The 23,812-nt window shown below is 41.1% G+C and overlaps 1 protein-coding gene across 1 annotated transcript; it reads left to right on the top strand.

The window, feature by feature from the left end:
• The first annotated feature begins 1,990 nt into the window (after positions 1-1,990).
• On the top strand, positions 1,991-17,563 carry renbp (renin binding protein). The gene is made up of 11 exons (XM_086212677.1): positions 1,991-2,285; positions 4,639-4,750; positions 4,857-4,932; positions 5,007-5,082; positions 7,545-7,723; positions 8,784-9,011; positions 11,927-12,008; positions 12,143-12,318; positions 12,823-12,954; positions 13,600-13,687; positions 14,652-17,563. The coding sequence occupies exons 2-11, from the start codon at positions 4,644-4,646 to the stop codon at positions 14,723-14,725; spliced, it is 1,218 nt and encodes a 405-aa protein (XP_086068803.1). The 5' UTR covers positions 1,991-2,285; positions 4,639-4,643; the 3' UTR covers positions 14,726-17,563.
• Positions 17,564-23,812: the final 6,249 nt, after the last annotated feature.

The following is a 23,812-nucleotide window of genomic DNA, read 5'->3' as shown; positions in this document are numbered from 1 at the left end:
GTCATGTCAGTGATCTCCTGTCAAGTCACAGAAATTCCGAGTTGACAGAACATTAAATGCTAAATTTGGAAAATGATCTCACTTATTGACTAGCAAAGATAAGGAATCCAGTCATGTCAGTGATCTCCTGTCAAGTCACAGAAATTCTGAGTTGACAGAACATTAAATGCTAAATTCTGAAAATGATCTCACTTATTGACTAGCAAAGATAAGGAATCCAGTCATGTCAGTGATCTCCTGTCAAGTCACTGATATTCCGAGTTGACAGAACTGTAAATGGAAAAATTCTGAAATTATCTCATTTATTGACGAGCAAATAAAAGGAATCCAGTCATGTCAGTGATCTCCTGTCAAGTCACTGATATTCCGAGTTGACAGAACTGTAAATGGAAAAATTCTGAAATGATCTCATTTATTGACGAGCAAATAAAGGGAATCCAGTCATGTCAGTGATCTCTTGTCAAGTCACAGAAATTCCGAGTTGATAGAACATTAAATGCTACATTAACCCTTTCACCCTCAGCTCCTACTATCATTGAACTACTTCCAGCGTCAAATATTTTCAGAGACATCGCACAATGAAATAACCTGTCTTGGGTAAACTATGACTCTCTCTATTTTTTTTTTTCAACTTCGAGGCAAGCTAAGTCGCCTAGCTCGCCTGCTCAGCTAACCTGCCGGAAGAGAGGTGGGAAGGAGCTGCAGCGGAGTGTTGCTGGGTCTTGAGTGTGGACTGCTGTCTGCAGAGTGGGGGTTCTCCTGCTATTCCTCAATGCTGTGCTGGGTGGGTTGGCTGTGCCAGGACTGCCGAGTGAGGTTCCCACAGATTGATACAGGTTCCAGACTAAAAATACCCGGGTCTTTTCTTTTGTTTGGGGGTTTATTATTTTTCATCAGGTATTGTATGTTCTGCAATGTGAATTACCCGAAATTTCATTGAATACGCTGTTGAAATTCAGCAGTTGTATTTGGGGTGTTATTAATTATATTTTGCTGAACAATGTAAATTGATCTTTTTCAGTAAATGGGTAACATTTTATTGTTTTATCATAACCATAGTTATTCCCATAGCCTCTCAGTGATTATTAAAAAGAGAGAATCATAGTTACTCGTTATCAGATCATTGTCAGAACGTCAGCATTTACAGTTCTGTTGACTCAGAATATCTGTGACTTGACAGGAGATCATTGACATGACTGGATTCCATTTCTTTGCTAATAAATAAGAGATCATTTTCAGAATATTAGCATTTACAGTTCTGTCAACTCAGAATATCTGTGACTTGACAGGACATCACTGACATGACTGGATTCCATTTCTTTGCTAATAAATAAGAGATCATTTTCAGAATATTAGCATTTACAGTTCTGTCAACTCAGAATATCTGTGACTTGACAGGAGATCACTGACATGACTGGATTCCATTTCTTTGCTAATAAATGAAGGAAATCAATGTCAGAATGTTAGCATTTTTTTTTTTTTGCTGCAGTATGAATGGCTTGCATTGCTGTAATCCAAATGTGGAAGTCAAATATATGATGATTTGGTGATTACAAATGAACGTGCGGGAAGGGGATACACAATATTTAAAAAGTTGACTTCAGTGCAGGAAAAATCATAGTCGGCTTCCCTCTGCCACCTGGACAGGACCCCAGAGCAGTTTTGGGATGTAGTCTGAATGTATTTGTTAAAATTTGTTGTAACATCTTTTCTAAATGTGTAATTGCACTGACAAATAGTTTTATGAACTGAATGAGCAGTAATATGCATTTAAAAAAAACTGGGGGAATGATGGAAATAATAAATCAATGAATGTGCCGCTATGTTTCACGAAAGTAAAAAAAAAAAAAAAAAAAGCCTGGCGGTCACATGACTGTGATGTCAAAATAGAAGTATTTTCGAATTATTTGGAATGAAAGTCAAATATGTAACTTCCTACGCGGAGTAGACCGTGAAAACCTGTGATCAGCTGACGCTGTTGCCACCCCCTTGTCACGTGACCTGCGTATTACTGCTGCACCCTGGCAACAGCTGAAAGAATCTTCTCATTTCTAACATTCAATGACTCACCTGCTCACAAGCACACACACGCACCCGTACACGCTGAGCAGGACGAGTGTGTGTTTTTTGTCACTGGGATACTGTTCTTGCATACTTCAGCAAGAAGCAGAGCAGTTGTGCGGGATCCGTGTTCCGCTTCCGACCTGCTGCTCGACCGCTGGTCATATGACAGGAGCTGAGCACTGCAGGGAGACTTCCACTGTCCGCGGTCTGCAAACCTTCAGGTAGGAGCTTGCTGAAGGGTTTTACTATATTGTTACCTCTGCTGCAGTTACTTTAGCGGGGATTAGCCTCCATATGAACGAACTTGTCCGCTTCTTATGAAACTTGATGTGGGTTGGAAAGTGCGGTGACGAAGGAGCAGCTCCGGGAACTTGTAGGACGTCAAATAACATCAGAAGACTTTATTTTTGGAACCAAAACAGCTGTAACTATGCTGTAACTCATGATTATATGAATGGTCTGATCTCCGGCCTAATTATTCGAATAATGATGCACGTTAAAAAAAATAATATGTGGAGAATTGAGAATGTTAGAATGTAAGGTTTCACCTCCATGGGTGTTTCAGAGAAGCATTTTAACGCAGCTTGTTGAAGTTGTGATCTCGACCTGCAGAGATCAGTTGTGATGATCAAAGCTGGTCCAGCATCGGCTGGGATGGTTTAAAGTGACTTTGGAGACTTAAATTAATAAACCCTACATTGGTCAAATTGGTGAGATAATGACTATCTATGCTCACTTCATCTGCGTTAGCCAGATAGTTTTATTGGTCAAAATGAGCCTCTGATGTACAAAACAGCCTTTTTTAGTAGTTTTTAAATCAAGACAGTGCCGGGGCATGAAGTGTGTCGCTGGTGTGAGGGTTTTACACAGAAAATAATATGGATGGCTCATTTTACATGCATGTTCACGCATCCTCACACATTACTGACTGAATTTAGCTTGATTTTAACTGTACACTTTACTGTATTTTAGCTATGGTTGAAAAAAATAGCTCTGTTATGAATCTGAAGCTTTTGACATTGGAATTTTTTGGAAGACTTGTTCCCCGTTTTGCACCTCCGGTTTGTAGACGTCACCATGTGGAGTGTTATTAATAGAGTTTCCAGTCTACTGGTGAGGTAACGATATTGTCCACATCACCAGAGTAACGCTGTTAAATGTTAACAGTTCCCAGGAACCCCTCACCAAGTTTTCTCAATGTTTCTGACCAAAATCAAGATAATCTGGTCGACCCACTGGGAGGAGAACATCAAAATGCATTTTCTGTTGTCACCTGGTGGTACCATCACTAATCTGCCCCCCATTTTATTTGTTTTTTCCCCCGGGCCGATACTACATCCCACCACTACGACTGATGAAAACAGACCTCATAGTTTTTACGTAACCGTTATGACTTTAAAGAAACGTCTTTTTTAGGTGCACATCACCACAAAAATCCCACTGCTGTAATATGAATACATTTTTCTATTAATATGTGAATAATGACACAAAGAGGAGAGTTCCTTTTAATATTGTAATATCAGGAAAACACACCCTGGAATCATTATTTTTTCCCCCCAAATAGTCTCATCCTATTCTCAGCATACCTGACCTTACCTGACCTGACCTGCTGCTGATCTTGGGGTCAAACACCACAAAGGGGTCAGATCAATGGCTGACTTCTTAACCGTCCACTGATTACAACATATTACATGCTGATATTCAACAAGCCGTTTCATATCACCGTTTTATAGGAACATTTCATTTACTCCTTCTCATCGAGTTATATGGAAAGATATTCTCTCAAAATAGCAGCAAGAATACTCAAATCTTTCTGTCTCAACATTTATGGATGACAGTCATGAGTTTACTTTAGATAATAACACATTTATTCTCTTGCTAAACTTTGAAATAAAACTTATTATTTCAAAAGAAATGGCAAAAGATCAGAAATACAAGACTTCCATCCATCCAAGTATCCGTGGAGCTCAAATAAAATATGTAACAAAGTAACATACAAAGAGAATATTCAACTGTCCTATATATTTATTTTAAAGTAGCTTACTGTATTGTAAATTACATTTTACATTTGCAGTGTGTTTTTGTTTTGTTGGTAAGTGAATTGCGTACGTGGTTCTTCTCTGCTCCTGTTGCATTTCACCTTCCACTCCAAACCATTTCCTGTCCCTGTCTCCTGTTGGAGCAGTGGATTAGGAGAGACTAGTGGTTGAAGTTGAGATATATTCATATTACAATCCTGTTATTATGAATGCAATTGCAAATCCCGGTACTTCCTGTGTTGTAAGAGGCAACCTTCCTTATGACAGGTGTGTGTGTGTTTAAAGCTGAAAAGAACAAATCATTTAACCAAAGTCCAAATGACAGAAGCCCCTTTATATTGGTGAGCAGTCACACTAACCTGGGTGTCAACCATCGGCCCCAAATGAACCACATTCCAACAACCTGCTTAACAGGAAAGTGGGTGAAACCTCAGGTCATCACAGAAAGCAAGCATTTTAGAGGGAGCATGTATGGCTCGTCCTGTTCCGTACAGTACTTCGCACCACCAACTGACTCCCACATTGTTTTTGAAAGGAACCATGTCTATGTCTGTGGTGAAACTGGAGGAGTGTCGAGACAGGATCCGCGCTGAACTGGACAACGTAGTGGACTTCTGGCTGAAATACTCTCATGACACTCTACATGGGTACTGGAGCAGTTGCATACACACTGTTGAAATGAAAGTAATCCTTTCTCTTATCTGAAAGTCTGTGCCCCTGTTGATAATTCTTGTTTTGTTTTTTACATTTCAGAGGCTTCTTCTCATGTATTGGGAAGGATGGGAAGGTTTATGATGAGCTAAAGTACGTGTGGTTGCAGGGTAGACAGGTAAGCCTCAGCAATGTGTCTGAAGAACAATCCAGTCTTTGCGCTTGTCTTTGAATATTCTGATTCTCTCACAGGTGTGGATGTACTGCCGCCTGTACCGAACAATGGAGCGCTTCCACAAGCCTGAAATTCTTAAGGCAGCAGAGGCTGGTATGTGTGTTAATGTAAAGGTTTACACTACAGTTGTAACACCTATCTGGGATTGAAAATTAGATTGTGTTATTTCGAAAAATTATTTGAACTCGCTGGTTTAAGAAATCTCATATCCTGGTTGGTCAAATACAAACATTTGCTGACTCAAGCATTAAGCCCCTTTTCATGGAAAATTGCCTTTCCTGGAAACCATTTCATCGTATCCTCTTCCCTGAGGTGTGACTGGGCTGCTGACAGTGCTGCAAGTAGAAATATATTGACAGATATTGTCTGCATACTCTAAAGAGTGTCTACTAACATCTCTGTCAAAAGGATTTTGTTTCGTCTAAATGTGTATATGAACATATGCATTCAAGATGTGTCCCACGTTTTGGCACAATACAACAACAGCAATGTACCCTTCCTGAGACAATATACAACCCACAGCTAAGTCACCATCATCATCTGTGTCCCAGGTTCTTCCTCACTGTGTTGGTGTTTGCAGTTTGCACAGGTTTGTGCCATTTTTGAGACATGAGCACTCTGCTGCATCTTATGACCCGACACTCCTGCAGGACAGCAACTGCATGACTGCATCTGAGGCTGGGGAACCACGCATCCATTGGCTTTCCAACTGCATCTCATCTGTGATGCAGCCATGATCCTGTCTGGCTTGGTACAGATGGCTGTGACTGAAGACTGTCTCCAGATAGCAGCATGATAGTTGGCATGACTGCAATGCATGTATAGGCTGTCATTAGATGGTGGACTCAGCCGCCTCACATCTGGTGCAGAAACATCAGTACAGCAGGAGGATGACATCTGTAGTGTAGTGCTCCAAGCGTGGCCGAGCTCCAGGAAAGGTTCTGCTTATGTCATGTCTGACTTACACTGTTTAACGGTGGCCACTTCGCCGCGTCCTGCAAATGCACCAACTGTATCAAAAGTGATGGATGCACGCATTCCAGTCAAGGCACCAGCAACACTATGGCCAAGTGGTTGTTGCTGTTGTTGTCGGGTAATGTCCAGGAAGGAGTGTGTCATCAGCTGTGTTGATTACCACTGATTTTTATGCCAAAATTAAGAAAGTAGTTCTGGAGTCCACCAGAACCATTTGGCTACACTCATGTGTAGCTCTGAGGTTGGGTTGGAAACAAAACTAAACTAAACTAAACTAAACAATTTGCCCTTTTAGAAAACACTGGGAAGTCCAGTGTATCTACATATGCCTTTTGGACATGTTTCTACTCACAATGCTAACAGTCAGTAGTTCAAACACACCTCAGTGTGAGGACGTAATGAAATGAAGATGATTTCTAGGAAAGGCACTTGTAATTTTTTTTAAACAACAGCAGTTCATTCAGAAACCTAAATAATGATCAGTTATAAACAAGACACAGATTGCTAAAAAAAAAAAAAATTGAATCAAGTATTGTAGGGGCTAACTTTCAACTGTTTTTGAAACCAGGGTGCTTTGTTGAGAGAAATACTGCGTGCTCATACAAAAGCCATCCATGATGCTGGCTTTACACTGCATCAGACCTGACACATTGGCAATGTTTAATGAGTTTTGAGTTTTGTTACAGCTCTCAAAAAGATGATTCATTGTCAAGTGTAATAATAATTATTTCTTTCCTTTGTCAACGTGGCCATCGAAACCAGTCAGTGCTTGGCCCTAATTATGAGCTCTTGAAGATATGATGTTGCCTGACCACCGATAGTTGTGCACATTTTGAATTTAAAAAATAATTTCTTGTCCTAGAAGTTGTCAGTACAGACACAGCAGGATTTTTGACTTGCAGGAGAGTCCTTCGAGACTGGAAGTAATAAACTCAAACAGACTAGTTTTTGAGAGCAAAGATATAAACATATGAAGGTAGGTAGAAAGGTAGCATGTGGAAGTTCCCCAGATGATGGACCCTTAGGTTTTTCTGAGCCCAGGTCTTATGTAGACCCAGCAGAAGAAGTAACAGTTTAGCTGAATCCATCAGAACAGCACATGTATCCACAAATTACACCAGTCATCCTATCACCTGTCAATGAAAAAACTTGTCTTTAAGATTCTCATCTTTGTATTTGATTGGATGAGAGGTTAATGTTTCACAGGTTAACGCAGCAGATGGTGTTTTTTGTTGACTGGTCGTTAATGGCAGTCATCAGAGTGTTCGCTATGCTTTGCTCTCACAGCAAAGTACTCACGTCATTGCTGTTGTCTTGACTCACTTGATGCGCAGCAACCAAACCAGCCATGAGTTGAGCTTGGCACACTGGCCATGGAGCTTTGAGAGGGGACGAGCTTCATGACTGACTGCTAATGCGTTCCTTTAATCGCACCCCCCCCCCCCCCCCCAGCATGAATTTTATTTAGCTACTAAAATGTGAGCAAAAAAAACAACAACACCTCAGTTCCTTCATGTTGTGCAAGTATTTGTAGTATAACTTGTATCATTAAGTGGTACTTTCTTCCTTTGATCTTTCAGGAGGTGCTTTCCTCAGGAAGTTTGCTCGTGTTTCCAGCAGCAGTAGCCAGTGGAAGTGTGCTTTCTCTTTAACAAGAGATGGTAAACCAGTAAAAATTCAGAGGACCATTTTCAGTGAGTGTTTCTACATCATGGCCATAGATGAACTGAGCAGAGTCACCTGCAACAAGGACATGCAGGTACAACAAAACCATTCCAACTCAAATATATATTATATGAACTCACTGTGGTGAGGTATTCTGACAGTTGTCAACTATATTAATAGAAATGCATTTGATTTCATAGCTTTAACTCAAATTTGGTGACAGTTTGCAACTACAGCCAGGCCAACTTTTCTTCCTTCCCCAACTCACCCTGACACTGTAACCTCAAACACACTACTGGACTTCCATGAGATACATGATTCCCAGAAGATTGTTCCGAATAAAATGTAGCACAATAGTTAGTCTGAAATATACACTTGTGGACAAAGCAAATGGTAGGTTGTCTGTTCTGAACAGAGCAGCTGCCGGTCCCTCTTGTATTTGCCTGTCTTCTTTTTTTTCACTTCTCCTCAAGAGCTCATCCTCCAGTGCAGACAAGTGTGGTGCCTGTAGGCTTCTTCTAAAAATTAAAAGACCATGATTACAGTGGTCACCTCCAGGAAAGCATTTTTGAATGTGTTTGTTGACTTCGTGCTCCGTGTTGTGCATATGCAGAAACTATACAGGTCGATGAAACAAACATCCATCCATCCATTGTCTTCCGCTTATTCCAATTAAGGGTTGCGGGGGGGCGGGGGCTGGAGCCTATCCCAGTGTCTACTGGCGAGAGGCGGGGTTCACCCTGGACAGGTCACCAGTCCATCACAGGACCAACACATAGAGACAGACAACCATTCACACTCACAGTCACACCTACAGTCAATTTAGATTATCAATCAGCCTCGTCCCCTCTTGATGTCTTTGGACTGTGGGAGGAAGCTGGAGTACCAGAGAGAACCCACACAGGAACAGGGAGAACATGGAGACTCCACACAGAAAGATCCAGTGCCCGAGCCTGGACTCAAACCCGGAACCTTCTTGCTGTGAGGCGACAGTGCTGACCACTGCACCACCGTGCAGCCGATGAAACAAACATTTCTAATACTCAATCAGCATTTGTGATCTACTGGTTCATCACTATCAATGTAACATGTTAAACTGCCCTCTCACTCCAACATCACGATCCCACCATCACGCTTCTCTTTTCTGTTGCTAGCTTGAGGCCGAGCAGATGATGATGCAGCTGATCTACTGGGTTCAGGTGGACCCCTCAGACCTGGGCCGGCCCCAGCTGCCTGGTGACGCACCTACCAACAGCATGGCAGTTCCTATGATGCTGCTGTGTCTGGTGCAACAACTCACTGAAGGTCGGGGGCAGGAGGTGCGCCAGAAGTACAGAGAGCTTGGCAGCTGGTGTGTACAGCAGATTCTACAGCATGTCCAGGTAGGATCTCACACACACTAGAAAACACTGGATAATTGAAATGACATTTACAAGCACTTAAAGTTTCATGAAGCAATGAGAACATTGTCGCTTTAACACAGATTTAGTATGTTTGTTCTTATTCTTCCTTCCCTCTTTGAGCTTTACTTTACAGAATGATGTTGGAGCAGTTTCACTCTTAAAGACTCTAGTATAGTGTCTTAAAACTTAGCAAGCTTACAGTCAACAAACACCGAGGGTAGACTGAGTGTACCTCCAAATTTTGTGTAAGTTTCCACCAATTTCTAAGAAAATTAGTGATAGCAAATCTGAGTTTTTGCATGTCTCTCTACTGTGGTTTTGAGTGATTAGCACTGCCAGCAGCATGCTACTGTTCATGAGAGGGTCAAGTGAAAAGCAGGAGTTTGCAAACATGAAGATAGATGTGTTGTTGCGTCATTTGTTAAAAAAAAAAAAAATGCTGTTGCGTCTCTAAGCATTGAAATTTCTCCCAGTCATGTCGGTATAGATTTTGTGTTCCAAGCATAACCAGGAGAAACTACCACGATCGATGCAGTATCCTGAGCACTAGCTTTGTTCATTTGTTCCAAGTCAAAGTGACCTTTACTTTTGTCTGCCTTTTGTCTTGTCTTGTCTTTTTCATTTCATCCACTTCCCTACATGAAGATTACATGGCTGTCACTTCTGCCACATGTTTCTGTTCAAGCCAACCTGAAATACCAAACACAGCAGACTACTTTAGCGTGATATCAGGCTGCATTTCTCCAACAGTTGTGTCTTGCTCCAACTTTTCTCCCCTGTGGAGTCGCAGCACCACACTCAAGGATGTATTCAAGGATGATCTTACAGTAAATTGTTTCTTGCACATCAGTCATCAGTTCTTTCATAGAGCTGTGTTTTATCCTCACATTCAAACATCACACACAGCGCCACATTGCCCTCCTCACATCAGAATGTAATCAACGCATGTTCTCCTTGTGAAGGATCTAAACTTGTGTGTTCCTTCGATGTGTTCACACAAGTGACAGTCATGAGCCAGAGACATCATGTTTTCAGGTTGTCCCTCCCATTCATTTTAAAATGATTTCTCATCAGCACCTTGGGGGAATTTCGCTATATGCTAAGTCTTCCACCCACCCCGGGCATGGACCCCGCCTCTCGCCCGATGTCGGCGGGAATAGGCTCCAACCCCCCAATGTGACCCTTAATGGATAAGTGGTATAGAAAATGGATGGATGGAGGGACTGAGGGCTTCATAGTCAATTATTTGGTTGATTAGACAGCCAAATTTTTTGTTGTCATTATGTCACTTTATTTGGCCTGCCTGTTTCAAATCTAAGTAATCCATCCTCTTAAGGGGGCTGGAGCCTATCCCAGCAGCCTTCGGGCAAGAGGCGGGGTTCACCCTGGGCGTGTCGCCAGTCCATCACAGGGCCAACACATAGAGACAGACAAGCATTCACACTCACAGCCTCACCTTCGGTCAGTTTAGAGTATCCAATTAACTTAGAAATCTAAATAATATATCCAGAAAATATTCAACTAGAATTTCACATCTGTCCACATTGGAATTGAGCACACATGGAATTGAAATCATTACTGGCTTTGCTCCATGGAAACAGGAATGCTGTCCAGCAGAATGACTTCAATTACAAATGAGCACATTCAAAGTCAAAGTCAAATTTATTTATGTAGCACGTTTTACACACAAGGCAATGCAAGGTGCTTTACAAAAAAAAAAAAAAATCATTGAGGGACAAGCAGCAAAGAGATCAACAGCATATCAGAGCTTAACGTTCCAATAGGTTTCTTGAAATAAAAAATATATTAATGATTAAAATAAAGTAATAAAACCTCAATAAAACTGAATATAATTAAAACTTAAGTAATTTAATAACAGTTACAAGCAAAAGTAAACGTAAAGGTCTTCAGCTTAGACTTGAAAATGGGCAGAGTAGGGACAGATCTAATGTCTTCCGGGAGATTATTCCAGCTCAGGGAGGCATAGTGGCAGAACACGGCTGCACCATGTATTGTATTGGTCCTAGGAACAATTAGCAGACCAGTCCCAGATGACCTGAGAGCTCTAGATGGTTCACAGTGTAGAAGCAAGTCAGAGATGTATTGCGGGCCTGAGCCCCTGAGCCGCTGAGGGATTTCTACACGATTCATCGCAGAATCTTATAGTCTCTTCTACGATATACTGGTAACCAGTGCAGTGATTTGAGAACTGGTATAATGTGATCAGCTTTCTGCCGCATTCTAGCGAGCACACTGAATGTTTAATTCCTTTCCTCAAGGGCCCAAATGATGTGGGTGTTTTTTTGAGCCCGACACAGATTTTAGAGCAGAAAAACAATCAGGGATTACAAATATGTGCAACTGATAGAGTGAATTTTTCTGCTGGACTGAACATAGACCTGTGTTCACTGTGCACTTTTTTGAACCCATATGACAACGTAAACATAGAAAGCTAATTTATGAAACAAATAATATACTTAGAATATTCAACACTGTCATACATGCCCATTTAAATAAAGACCAAAATAAAATGGTAAAATAAACACAGCAGCAGCACCAGAGACTCTCTGCTCTCACTATCACACCATTTTTAAACTACCCTTGGCATTGTTTTCTGCAGTTGCTGTAAAAAAAAAATTTTTTCATAGCAGTGCATTTCAGAAAACATATGGTGATACTATACAATATATCTGGGATATGCTGTTAATGGTTGATATATTGGGAAGGCGCTACTTACCTCCACTGTGACATTAATTCTCTTTGAATGAGGCTTCAGCAGGGACTCACTTCGGCTCTTTCTGTTAATTATTTTCCACTTATACTCAGCAAGCAAATGCAATTGTGTTAATATACAAAATGTAAAACCTTCACGTTGGTAATTTTTCTTTGGACAGAGAGGTGGCACAGCCATCTTAGAGAATGTATCATTAGATGGAGCAGAACTGCCGGGTTGCCAGGGCCGGTTGCAGAACCCAGGTAAACATTCCACTTAGCAGTTTGCCAGGCAACCAATCACGAGCCTGGGGGTGCTTGCCTTAGGGTTGTTTACCTCAATGTTTTCCATTTTGTTGTTGCCTTATGTCTCCTTGGGCTAATCCTTGTGGACTAAGGCCATGCCCTGGAAGCAGGCTGGTTCCTGCTTCAATACAGTGCGGAGTTGGGGGACAAGGAGCTCCAGGGGACAGCCATAGACAAGTTTGTGGAACTGCCCTATCAGTATGGCTGGGATAAAGAGCACAGGGGCCTCTTCTACTTCCTGGATGTGGATGGTCACTGCCCCACACAGGTAAAACATTCATTGCTGTTTAGAAGTCAAAGCATGAATATCTTTCTAAGCATTTCTACGTGAAAGCATGGATGAGCATTACAGCATTAAATAAAGAAGCCTTATTATGTCTGCAGTATGGAAATGACAATATTTTTTTTTAAAATCAAGACTAAAGCCAAAATTAAGGTTATCATTGGAAATGCTGCAGGTTCTCAGAGATTAAGAAAAAACTGAAGTGTCTGTACCCCACCTCTTGGCCGAAAGCTGCTGGGATGGATGGGCTCCAGGCCCCCCCCCCCCACAACGTCCTGCTTTTTGTGTCTACTCATGAGACACATTTGGGAAGCGGAAACCAGATGTCTTCTATTTTTGTTTCCTCATTCCTGATTGTTGCTGACTAGTTACTGTGGTTGTTGACCATTTATAATGCTACAAATATTTTGGGTTGAAAGACAAAGCTGTTGGTTGCTATTGGCGCGCTATTAGGTTGATCTTGCTGCATGATTCTCATGTGTTTGACAGTTGGAGTGGAATATGAAACTATGGTGGCCTCACTGTGAAGCTCTCATTGCCTTCCTGATGGCCTACAGCCAAACCAAGGAACCACAGCTTCTGGAGAGATTCTATCAGCTTTATGAATACACCTTTAGCCATGTGAGTTCACTCTGTAAAACAAACAACAACAAAAAAAACTTTGAGCAATGAAGGTGAATAACATCGACAGCACGTCATTCATAAGCTAAGAGCCAAGTAACGATGATTTCTGAGCGCGTTGTCTCACTGTCACTGTCTGAAAGGAAATGTTCACCTGTTCTTGAAACCATCTGCTATTAAACTTTTTTTTCAACAAACCAGCTCACAAATCCACCTGTGATGAATGGCTGGGGTTGCTAACAGCTGAGCTAGCACTTTTGTTTATCTGACATTGAGCATTATTGCTGATTTGAAATTGTTTAAAAATGCCCCGTATTAATTTTTGTCATTACTTTGTTGTTGCCATTATTATTATTATTATTATTATTATTATTATTATTTTAAGATTATGTTGTTATGATATATGTCCTGTACTGTATATATTTTGGGGGGACGCTAGGAAGTGTAGTTTTGGTATATGATTTAGGGACTAAACTAAACCAAAGTAGAATTTTAAATAAAGCTTCATGAAGCAAATTCAGATTTCAAATGATATGTTCAAGATGACACCACTGGGGCCGTCACTCAGTTCAGTGTCATGTTCTCTGTGTGAAGAGTGGTCCAGTTATGGTCTAAAACACTGTATGTTTGCCTGATTCTGCCCAGTTTCCTGATGCGAAGGATGGCGAATGGTTTGGCTATTTGACACAAGAAGGAAAAGTAGTGCTGGATTTTAAAGGAGGCCCTTTTAAAGGTAAGAAATGAAATGGAACTGAAAGCTGAAACAGTAAGGAAGTTAATCTAATGGGGCTCCACACTAACTTTCACAGGTTAAACATGATTTCGTTGCATCCTTTTTTCTTGTGCGATAATAATCAATAACCTTCTAAAAAAAAAAAGTTCCCTAACCTATGTATGTATGTATATATATATATGTACGTGTGTGCATGTGTGTAGATTCACACACAGATACTCACGTTGTTTAACTATCAAATGTACCTCCCACCCATGGGTGTCTTCATTTTTTGGTTTCTATGTTTAGGCAGCACAAAGCGTTCTTTATACAATAGCAGATATCATCCTAATCACCACACTATCATCACTAGCGCTATCAGAATCATTGTTTTCCCATGGCAACAGATATCCCTCCTCACTGATTTTACAAACTGTCCTTTCTTACTAAGCAATAAACATAAAGGACATCAAAGAATGCGATATCGGTAGAGTTATTTTATAATAGCTCTATGAGGTCACATTCAGAGGGTGCATCACTTCTTCAAGGCTCCAGAATGCAAAGAGAACCAGCTATGTATATTTAGCTCAAAGCTAATGGCAACCCAATATACCAACTTCTAACAGCAAAACTATCCTAAATTTCAGTTCACGAACTCTCAAGCACATCATCTGGTCCATATCATCGTTATCTTACTGACAAACTCTTTGAATTATGTAAAACTAAGTCACACTTTCAGTTCTTGTTCAACCACTGACCTACTCTGCCGACAAGGGCACTAACCGACTTGATGGATGTACACTGTGGATAAATGCCTTATGCTACTGTCATGAGGTTGCTAGGTACACTACTCTTGATCAATATTGGACCACCTTCCAAAAAGTTATGTCACTTTGAATCATTTGGACCCAAAACATGGCAAAATAGCTCAGATATTTTAAATCTAAGATTACAGATAACTGGGTTCCTTCTCTCTTCTTCACAGGGTTCTTCCATGTGCCTCGCTCCTTGTACATGTGTGAGCGTATTCTGGATGATCTACTGGCAGCCAAGGAGTGAACTCTCATGTACTCATGGTGTGACAATGGCTGCGACGCTCTTTTTCTCTTTTTTAAACAAGACAATTGCACTCATTTCAATGTTTTACTGGACAATTATTTCTTACTAATCGCAACATCCGAGTACTGAGCTTCACTCAAACTGGTGCAGTCTAATACACCAGTCCTGAAATAAATCCTCCCTTCATCAAAGGAATAATGTCTAGTTTTTGTAGACATGTTTTTGTACAGGCATTGATCTCATACTCCTTTTTAAGATATCAAACTGCAGGAAGCTTCATTTTACCACCTGCATGATTCCAATGTAAGTTGAAGCATTTTGACAGAAGGGGCCAAGATAAGGTGAAAGAAAGTTGATGTAATCAGTTCTGCATAAGTGTTGCTCTGATAATAATATTAATTTATAGAGAACCTTTGCAAAGGGCTCCACATGGCAGCAAAATTAGCAGACAAGTAAAAAAATCGGAAGAGAAAAAGGTTTGTGTGTGTGTGTGTGTGTATATATATATATATATATATGTATATGTATATATATGTATATATGTATATATATGTGTATATATGTATATATGTGTATATATATGTACATATATGTATGTATGTATGTATGTGTGTGTGTGTGTGTGTGTGTGTGTGTATATATATATATATATATATATATATATATATATACCTGTGTGTGTGTGTGTGTGTGTGTGTGTATATATATACATACATACATACATACACATATACATACATGTACATATAAACGCACCTTTTTCTCAATATACTAAGTCAGGGATGGGAAATATTTTGGATTAAAAAAACCAAATCATTTGTTAGTATTTGTATGGTGGTAAGACTCAAAATCAGTTCTTAAACATTCCGAGAGCCAGTAAGAGGAGGTTAAAATGGAGGGAAGTGTTGCTGGAAACTCTTAATACAAAACTAGTATGTAAAGAATGTTGATAACATGCTTGCATATTGGAAAGACTTGAGGCCGTTTCCATGGAGCTATTGATAAAAGAAAGAAGAGAGTTTGATTGGAATAACTTCAAAGAAACCAGTGGATGTCTTGATTATAGAAGATAATATAAAGAAACTCGAACAGAGTGTAACAAAGAAATGGAAGTGTTTTTACTTGCTCTGATTGCAAGTACTTTGTCATTAAAGATGTCTTTTTAAAACCTCTCAGTTAGAAAGAAGCTTGTTAATGAGAGATGGAGAGGAGTGGGTGATGAAGCTAGAAGATAAACTTTATTCATCCCATACTCGGGAAATTCTCTTCTTACAGCAGCATGGGGGGAAAAGACAGAAAATAGTGCCAGGACATAAGATAAACAGACAAGTTAAAAAATACACCAATAGAAAAAGAATAATTATGATAAGTATACACACGACTGCTAGTTTTCGTATTGCACATGTATGGATGACAGTGTGGATGAAGTTTTGCTTCGTAACAAAACTCAGTGCTCAGATTAAAATGTAAAAAAAAAAGATAAATAAATAAAATATAAAAAGACTAACATAGTCAACATATAATCTGCAGTGAACAGTGTAGTGCAGACTCTCAGAGATGAAATGGACAGAGGTGGTGTTAACTGTCAAGACTTTTTCCTGTTGAAAAGCCTGACAGCTGATGGGAGGAAGGATCTGTGGAAGCGCTCTGCTGCCCTGGGATTATATTTGTCCAAAAGTAACGAGCCCCTGAGACACTGTCCCTCGCTCGTCATAAAACAAAATATATATATTTTTAAATGTGCCTTCTGCATTTTTACTTGCCAAAGCAAAAGCCTGTCAAAAGAGCATCTCCTGTATGTTTACATTCTATTTACCTTTATAGTGTAGAAACTCCATGAGATGTTTCCACATCCACAGCCCAGAGCGAAATGATGAAATGTATATCAAGGGAAAAGAATACTTCATGTATTTACCTTGCAATTGTGGTTGCACAGGCCAGTAAATTTATTGTATATCAAAATCTAACATTATTACAAAATGTGTAAAATGAAGAAATTTGACCTGTATTTGTGTGTGTGTGTGTGTGTGTGTGTGTGTAATATGGGGTGCATAGAGGTGACGGAAATGCACATTAATCAAAAAATGGGGATCTAAAGTCCACTAAATTTCACTTATTTTAAAGCGGAATGTAATTGGCCCCATAAGCACCATTGCACCATTGCACCATTCCACCACGATTGCTGCAGTCTGCTCCAGTGGCACGTCCTCCTCCTTCTGTGCTCCAGCTCATAATAGAAACACACATCATTTAATTCACATGGATGTTCATATTTACACATCAGAAAACTGAACTAAAGTGAAGTTCTTGTTCACTTTCTGCGATCAGTGGGGTAAACTCAAACTTGATACCAGTCATACCAGTCAATTATATAAATATTGTAGTGCCTCTTTAATGTCATTACCATTGGGGAGAAGACAGAAATGTGACAGTTGTACTCGCCCTACTTAACATCCCATATGGACAAGTGGTAAAGTTGATTACACTGTTCCTCCAAATCCTGTTGGCAGATCCTGAGGCCAGTTTGCCAGTATTGCGATATTTCTGATGTTACAATTGAAGAACGTGGAGGTTTGGGTCGGAGCCGGCGGTGTGGTAATGATGACAATGATCATGACGATGATGACGCTGCAGCTGCAAGAGGACACATCATCACATCTGGAGATATGGTTGTCAGTGATGCCAGAAAGTTGCCTGCTAGCAACACTATGTCTGTTTATCATTGACATTTGTCATTCATTGTAAAAAATGAATCGCCTGCATGCCCCTCTACACTGGTATGTGTGGTTTTGACAATATATGATGTCGAAAATAATTACGTATTTTATACGTTGCAAATAACCCATAAATATCACGTAAATAAATGCATGATAAATATTTTGTGTGTCATCCTGTCAGATTTTGGATACAGGTGTACAAAATTCTTTTTGTGTATATATAATTTTTACATTCATATTTACATACTCGTGATGCCATCTACTGGTGGAAAGGGTGAAGATCACCAATGGTCCGTCGTCATGAGAGATCCTATATTATGCTGTTTTCAGACAAGTTCATATGATCTCTCAGGGCCCCACAACATCCGCCTTAAAAATTTCTTGCTTAAAAAGCAACCAGAATATGTTCCAGAATCCTCATATTCCCTGTGTTACTGCTGTACTCTCTCAATTTAGAGTATCAATCAGCCTCGTCCTCTCTTGATGTCTTTGGACTGTGGGAGGAAGCTGGAGTACCAGAGAGAACCCACACAGGAACAGGGAGAACATGCAGACTCCACACAGAACAATCTTGCACCCAAGCCGGAACCTTCTTGCTGTGAGGTGACAGTGCTCACCACTGTACCACCGTGCCGCCCCTCAGAAGTTTGCATTTTAAGTAAAATATGGAAGTAAGTATGCCTGGTATGTGTGTACTGCTTCATGTCCTATTGAGGCAAGAGGGAAGAGCTCAAACCAAAAAAGGCTTGTGATTCATATATTCCTAATCAATGGTCCTGTAGAACTGTTTCATGTGTCAGCTGCTGGTGTGTAGCCACCCAGTGTGGATGTGTCTCCTCATCAAAAGTCTGTAAATAAATAGTATAATGAACAATAAACTCATCTTAGGTATTCTGCTATTCAGAATAACCCTGAATACTGATAGTACTTCAGTACTCTGTATAGCAGAATACAGTACTGAACATGAGTTTATTAGTCAATGATTATAGATTCAAAGGAAAGTTTTAATTTGATCAGATTAGTTTATTAGTGCTGTTGTGAAAGATCATTAGAATTCTGATCGTCCCGGTTTTATGCGAACCCTAAAAAAGCGCATTTTTGGACAGGTTTGCTGTTGTTAGCTTCGTACTGTAGAGTCACCCCGGATTGGCTGGCGGATGTAACAAGCCCCCTGATTTGCTGGCAGCCGGCCGGTGGCCAATCCAGGCACGTTCCCATGAATGGGGGGGGGCTGAGTTAAATCTCGGCGGCCCGAGTCAGCTGTGGGGTGTGCAACTCGCCAGCCGCGTTAGCGCTGCATCCCGCGGCCAGTGCCGAGAAGTCGGGGTAATGAGTCCCTCGTCGGATCGCTGGAGTTGAGACCGGCTGGGTCCATAATTGTGGGATTGACGTCAAGCGCTGCCGCTGGCTGAATCCCCATCGCTCACCGCTCCTCTGGTAGGCCTAAAAGCGAGCTTAGAGCTGAACAACGCTGCCCACCGTCTGACTGTCACGTGTCTGCCAGGTGAGCGCGTGACGTTGGCTCATTGACGGACAGAGTTTTTCTCTCCCTCTCTCCTCAGTTTTTGTGAATCAGAGCGTGAGGTTTTTGTTGTTGTTGTTGGACTGGATTTTTGTTTTTCCTGATTCAACTGGATGAATTTTTTTTTCTATTTCTTCTGGATTGCCTTTTATAGGATTGGATTCTTTTTCTTTCCGGATTATTAGGATAGATTGAGATTCTTCTAGAATTCTTGTTTTTGGGCTGGGACTTTTTTTTTTCTTCTGGATCAATTTCGAAACTGCTAACTGAACTGAAAAAAGAGAAATATAAATGTGTTTAGGGCTGCACGGTGGTGCAGTGGTCAGCACTGTGGCCTCACACCAAGAAGGTTCTGGGTTTGAGTCCTGGCTCCATAACAGGATCTTTCTTTGTGGAGTCTCCATGTTCTCCCCGTGTCTACGTGGGTTCTCTCTGGTACTCCAGCTTCCTTCCACAGTCCAAAGACATCAAGAGGGGACGAGGCTGATTGATACTCTAAATTGACCGTAGGTGTGACTGTGAGTGTGAATGGTTGTCTGTCTCTGTATGTTGGCCCTGCGATGGACTGGCAACCTGTCCAGGGTGAACCCCGCCTCTCGCCCGTTGACGCTGGGATAGGCTCCAGCCCCCCCGCGACCCTTAATGTGTAGGAATAAGATGACGATGGATGGATGGATAAATGTGTTTAAAATCAAATCTGAGTTGTTTGAATTTTTTCATAAGACATATTAAGAAATTTGTGAGAACTGAGCTTTGTTGCAACCTTTTTAGCAGATGCTGTATTAATTGTGCCCTCAACTCTTGGTTTCTTCCTAGGGACCTCATCTAGAAGTATAGTTGATGTACTTGCATTTGAACTGAAACTTGAGTCAGACCACTCAGATGGAGAGGACAAAGAGCACTCGGAAAACTGTAGAAGGAACAACAACTTTGTTCGGTGTGGTGTAGAAAATGTGACATGGCTGAGGGTTTGTTTTGTTGTGACAATGCAAAAGTGAAATACATTCATTCTGTTCTTTTTTTGTTTTTGTTTACATGTGTAGCGGGTTTAGATTCGTCGCTCACATGAAGGACACAAGCACCAGATGATCAGGATCTGCATATTTATTCTAGAAAGCAGTGGCACAGGGCGAGTCAGTACAGACACACAGGGCAGCAGCAGACTCTCTCTGTCTCCACTGCAACAGCTTCCTAAGTTTTTGTGTGTGTGTGTGTGTGTGTGTGTGTGTGTGTGTGTGTGTGTTCAAATAAAACAAATTTTTACTGAAACAATGTAAAAAAATATAAATATTCAATAAAGTAAACATTTTCCTCTGTCAGGCTACCAACTAATGCAGTCCTTACCTAAAAGAACACAAATATTACAAACAACGGTTGAGAACATCACGCACCTGGAAAGCAGTAGCACAGGGCGAGTCAGTACAGACACACAGGGCAGCAGCAGACCCTCTCTGTCTCCTGGTGCGGGTCAGAGCGTATGCAAATGAGGCAAAATCTCCGACGTTTAACACAAATAATGGGTGTTTTAACGACCAAAAAAACAACAGTAAAACTCAGGGACATGTTAACAGTTGCATATTCACAGTTTAAACCACAACATATCATTTTTAACCAAGCTAGCTTAAACAAGACGAAGAGCAGCAAAACACACATCTTGCCACTGCAACAGCTTCCCAAGTCTGCGCCTACGTCACTCATCGGTGTTGTGTGTCACGTTAATTAAGGCCCCCCTATGCTACAGGTGAAACGGAACCATGCAGGTAGCAGTATACGATATACACAACAAAAATCAAACAGGTTTTGAGAATGTTCTTAAAAAAATAAATTAAAGTTAAAACAAAATGAGCAACATATTGGTTCAGCTACACATGGTTCGAAATGAAGATAAAAAAATTTCACATTATACCGCAGATTTATTAATCTGTACTCTGATAGATTTGTGAAAATATGACACTGGATTGCCTCGTGTCATTGATCGCTAAACATTTCTCGCCATCATTGGAGAAAACTGTTCGAGCCACACTGCCTTGGCTGACAAGGTCACTGAAAATGTCTTCATCAACTTCCGTCCCTGTCGCATCTTTGTACACTACTTTTGCATCAGGTGGCAGGCAAAATCTCTCGATGACTGGAAAAGATACGATAGATCTGAGTGCATCTTTTGAGCCAGCACTGTTCTTACTTCATGAATGATTTCACATTCAATAAATTGAACCACCGCTGTATGATTAAACAGACTTGGATAAAATCCCCAACACAAAATTCATTCCCTCTCCTGTCCAAAAATTTTAACTCAAACCTTTTTCATGGAACTGTATGTTATAAAGGAGGAGCTATGGGACTAGGGGCAAGTTTTTTAGGGTTGATACAGCATCCATGACGGGTGACGGTCAGGACACAGGAAGGAGGGAAAAACTGGTGTTTTATTAAATGCCCTTGTTCTTAATCAGTTGGTCGTCATTCACTATGAGCACGGAGCATCAACAAAAACACACATCTACTTGGGAAAGGCAAAAAAAGGACAAAGAATTCCAGACTACACATCAAATGGCACAGCACAAGGGAAGGGAAGGTCCGCTAGCAGCTACTCCCGCTGACATTCTCACGTGCTACAACAGTTAGATGTGGCGTGTGGGTGTAGTCATTTGGGTGGCAGGGAAACTACCCAGATACGCCCCCAAACATGAGCCTTTTATACACTGCATGAAATCAAACTGTCGCCTGACATCATCCAACTTCACATACTTCTGCGTTTGGCAGTAACAAAGCTGGACCAGCATTTTGCTGAGACGTACAAAAAACAAAAATGAATAAAAATGACAGTAATAAGCATTTGATTGTAAACTAAAGCAATTCAAGCTAAATTATTAAAAACCACACATTTCAACACAGTAAGCAAGTATCGGCCATGCTCTACACTGAAAGCAGCATCGAAGCTTTTGACACAGATGCAATGGATTCTATAACATAGATCAGCTGGAGAGGCTGTCTGTGTCAACATGTAACGTTAAGGTGAGCCTTCCAAAGAAGCAGGAAATAATCTGAAAGCGTGAGTGGGCATGCTGACACTGCTAACATGACTATTCAGACTCACCTCCATTCACCCCAGGCCTCACAGCTGCAGACTCACTCTGAAGCTGAAGAGCAGCACCATTTAACGTTACCCAACATTACCACAGAGGTGGATTGTGATTTGTGACTACAATATTTATTTACCTACAATGTAGCGTAGTGATTGAGTAAAGCTAGGTTGCTTCATAAAATCCAACTATACTTGAGGAACTTCACCAAACAAACTAGTGGCTGCCATTGCTCCTAAGTCCAAAACCACACATAATAATGAACGTTAACTTCTTGCTAAGTGCAAGCTGAAGACATCGTATATATAGCTCCATTTGTCTAGTAATGTTCAGTATCAAACATAAGCCAAGGGCAAAGGGGAAAAAAGACCCCTCTTGCAAACGTTTTCATGCTCGGCGAATTCTCATTTAGCCTTAATGGCAAAATTGATGTTCCCCTCTGATACATGTAAATTATGCAAGTCTAGTCGCTTTTCTGTGCTTGTGAAAATTATAAATTTAAAATGATCTCTTATCCACCACAATAAAGTCATAGTATAAACACTCATTGTGTACCCTGGACCACCAGTGCAGCCAAACTACGACCATATAATATTACTACCACAAAAAAACAGATTTATATATTTTCACTAAATACCTTGTTTTCTCTCCTGTAGATACTTAGCCACCGGCGACTCCTTCAGGTCCATCGCCAATAAGTTTTCGCGTTGGGGTTTCCACTGTGAGCAAGATTGTGCCAGATGTTGCCGCTGCTATCTGGGACTGCCTCGTGGAGGAGTTCATGGCTGTGCCCACCACTGAGGAGTGGAGGTCCATTGCTTTGGGATTTTCCTCTCTGCTGTGGAGCTCTGGAGGGCAAGCGTGTCACTCTCAAAGTCCCTGCCAACTCAGGATCCCAGTTCTCCAACTACAAGGGAACATTTTCTATTGTTCTCTTGGCAGTTGTAGATGCTCGTTATTGTTTCAGGGTGATTGATGTCGGGGGCTTTGGGAGGACAAGCGATGGTGGGATTCTGGCCAACTCAGATTTTGGTCAAGCATTCAGATGTGGCAACCTCCAACTGCCTGCTGACCTGCAACTACCAGGAGCTGACCACCGAGGACCCCAGCCACACGTCTTTGTTGCAGATGAAGCATTTCCACTCAGGAAAAATCTCATGAGGCCATTCCCTGGGCGCAACCTGCCAAGAGAGCGACGGATCTTCAACTACCGTCTGTCCCGAGCTCAGCTGGTTGTGAGGAATGGCTTGGGGATCCTCTCTTCCCAGTGGAGAATGTACAGGCGTGCAATTGAGGTCCGTCCAGAAGTTGCAGAGACGTGTGTGAAGGCCACCTGCGTTCTCCATAATTCCCTGCGACGGACAACCCAGTCTGCTGCAGTGAGGGGAAGCAAACCAGTTGGGGAGGTGGAGCCACTGCCTGGTCTGGGAAGACTTGCTGCAAACAACTCAGCAAGAGAAGCCATCAGGGTCAGAGAGACCTTCACTGCCTACTTCTCTGCAGAAGGAACGGTTCCATGGCAAGACAGCATCGAGAGCACCAGCACACCCAAAACGGCTCTTTTAAGAGCCACCAAATTACTACTGAGCAAACTTCCTGAAATATTACTATTTTTGTATGTCAGCACCAAAATAAACATACCTGTTGTCATTGTATGTTAGGTCATCATAATAAAAGGCAAATTAAACTGTTTCCTTTGTGTGTCAACTGTATTTTATGAAGAACATGACAGAAGTCAGATTTGTGAAATTTATTAAATTAAGATGGC

The sequence above is a fragment of the Aulostomus chinensis genome, chromosome 9 (assembly GCF_037954235.1).
Source record: "Aulostomus chinensis isolate RoL2024-O1b breed Wild chromosome 9, RoL_Achi_v1.0, whole genome shotgun sequence".
Lineage (NCBI taxonomy): Eukaryota > Metazoa > Chordata > Actinopteri > Syngnathiformes > Aulostomidae > Aulostomus > Aulostomus chinensis.
The sequence above is the reverse complement of the archived record's forward strand: the minus strand, read 5'-3'. Positions and strand labels throughout refer to the sequence as shown.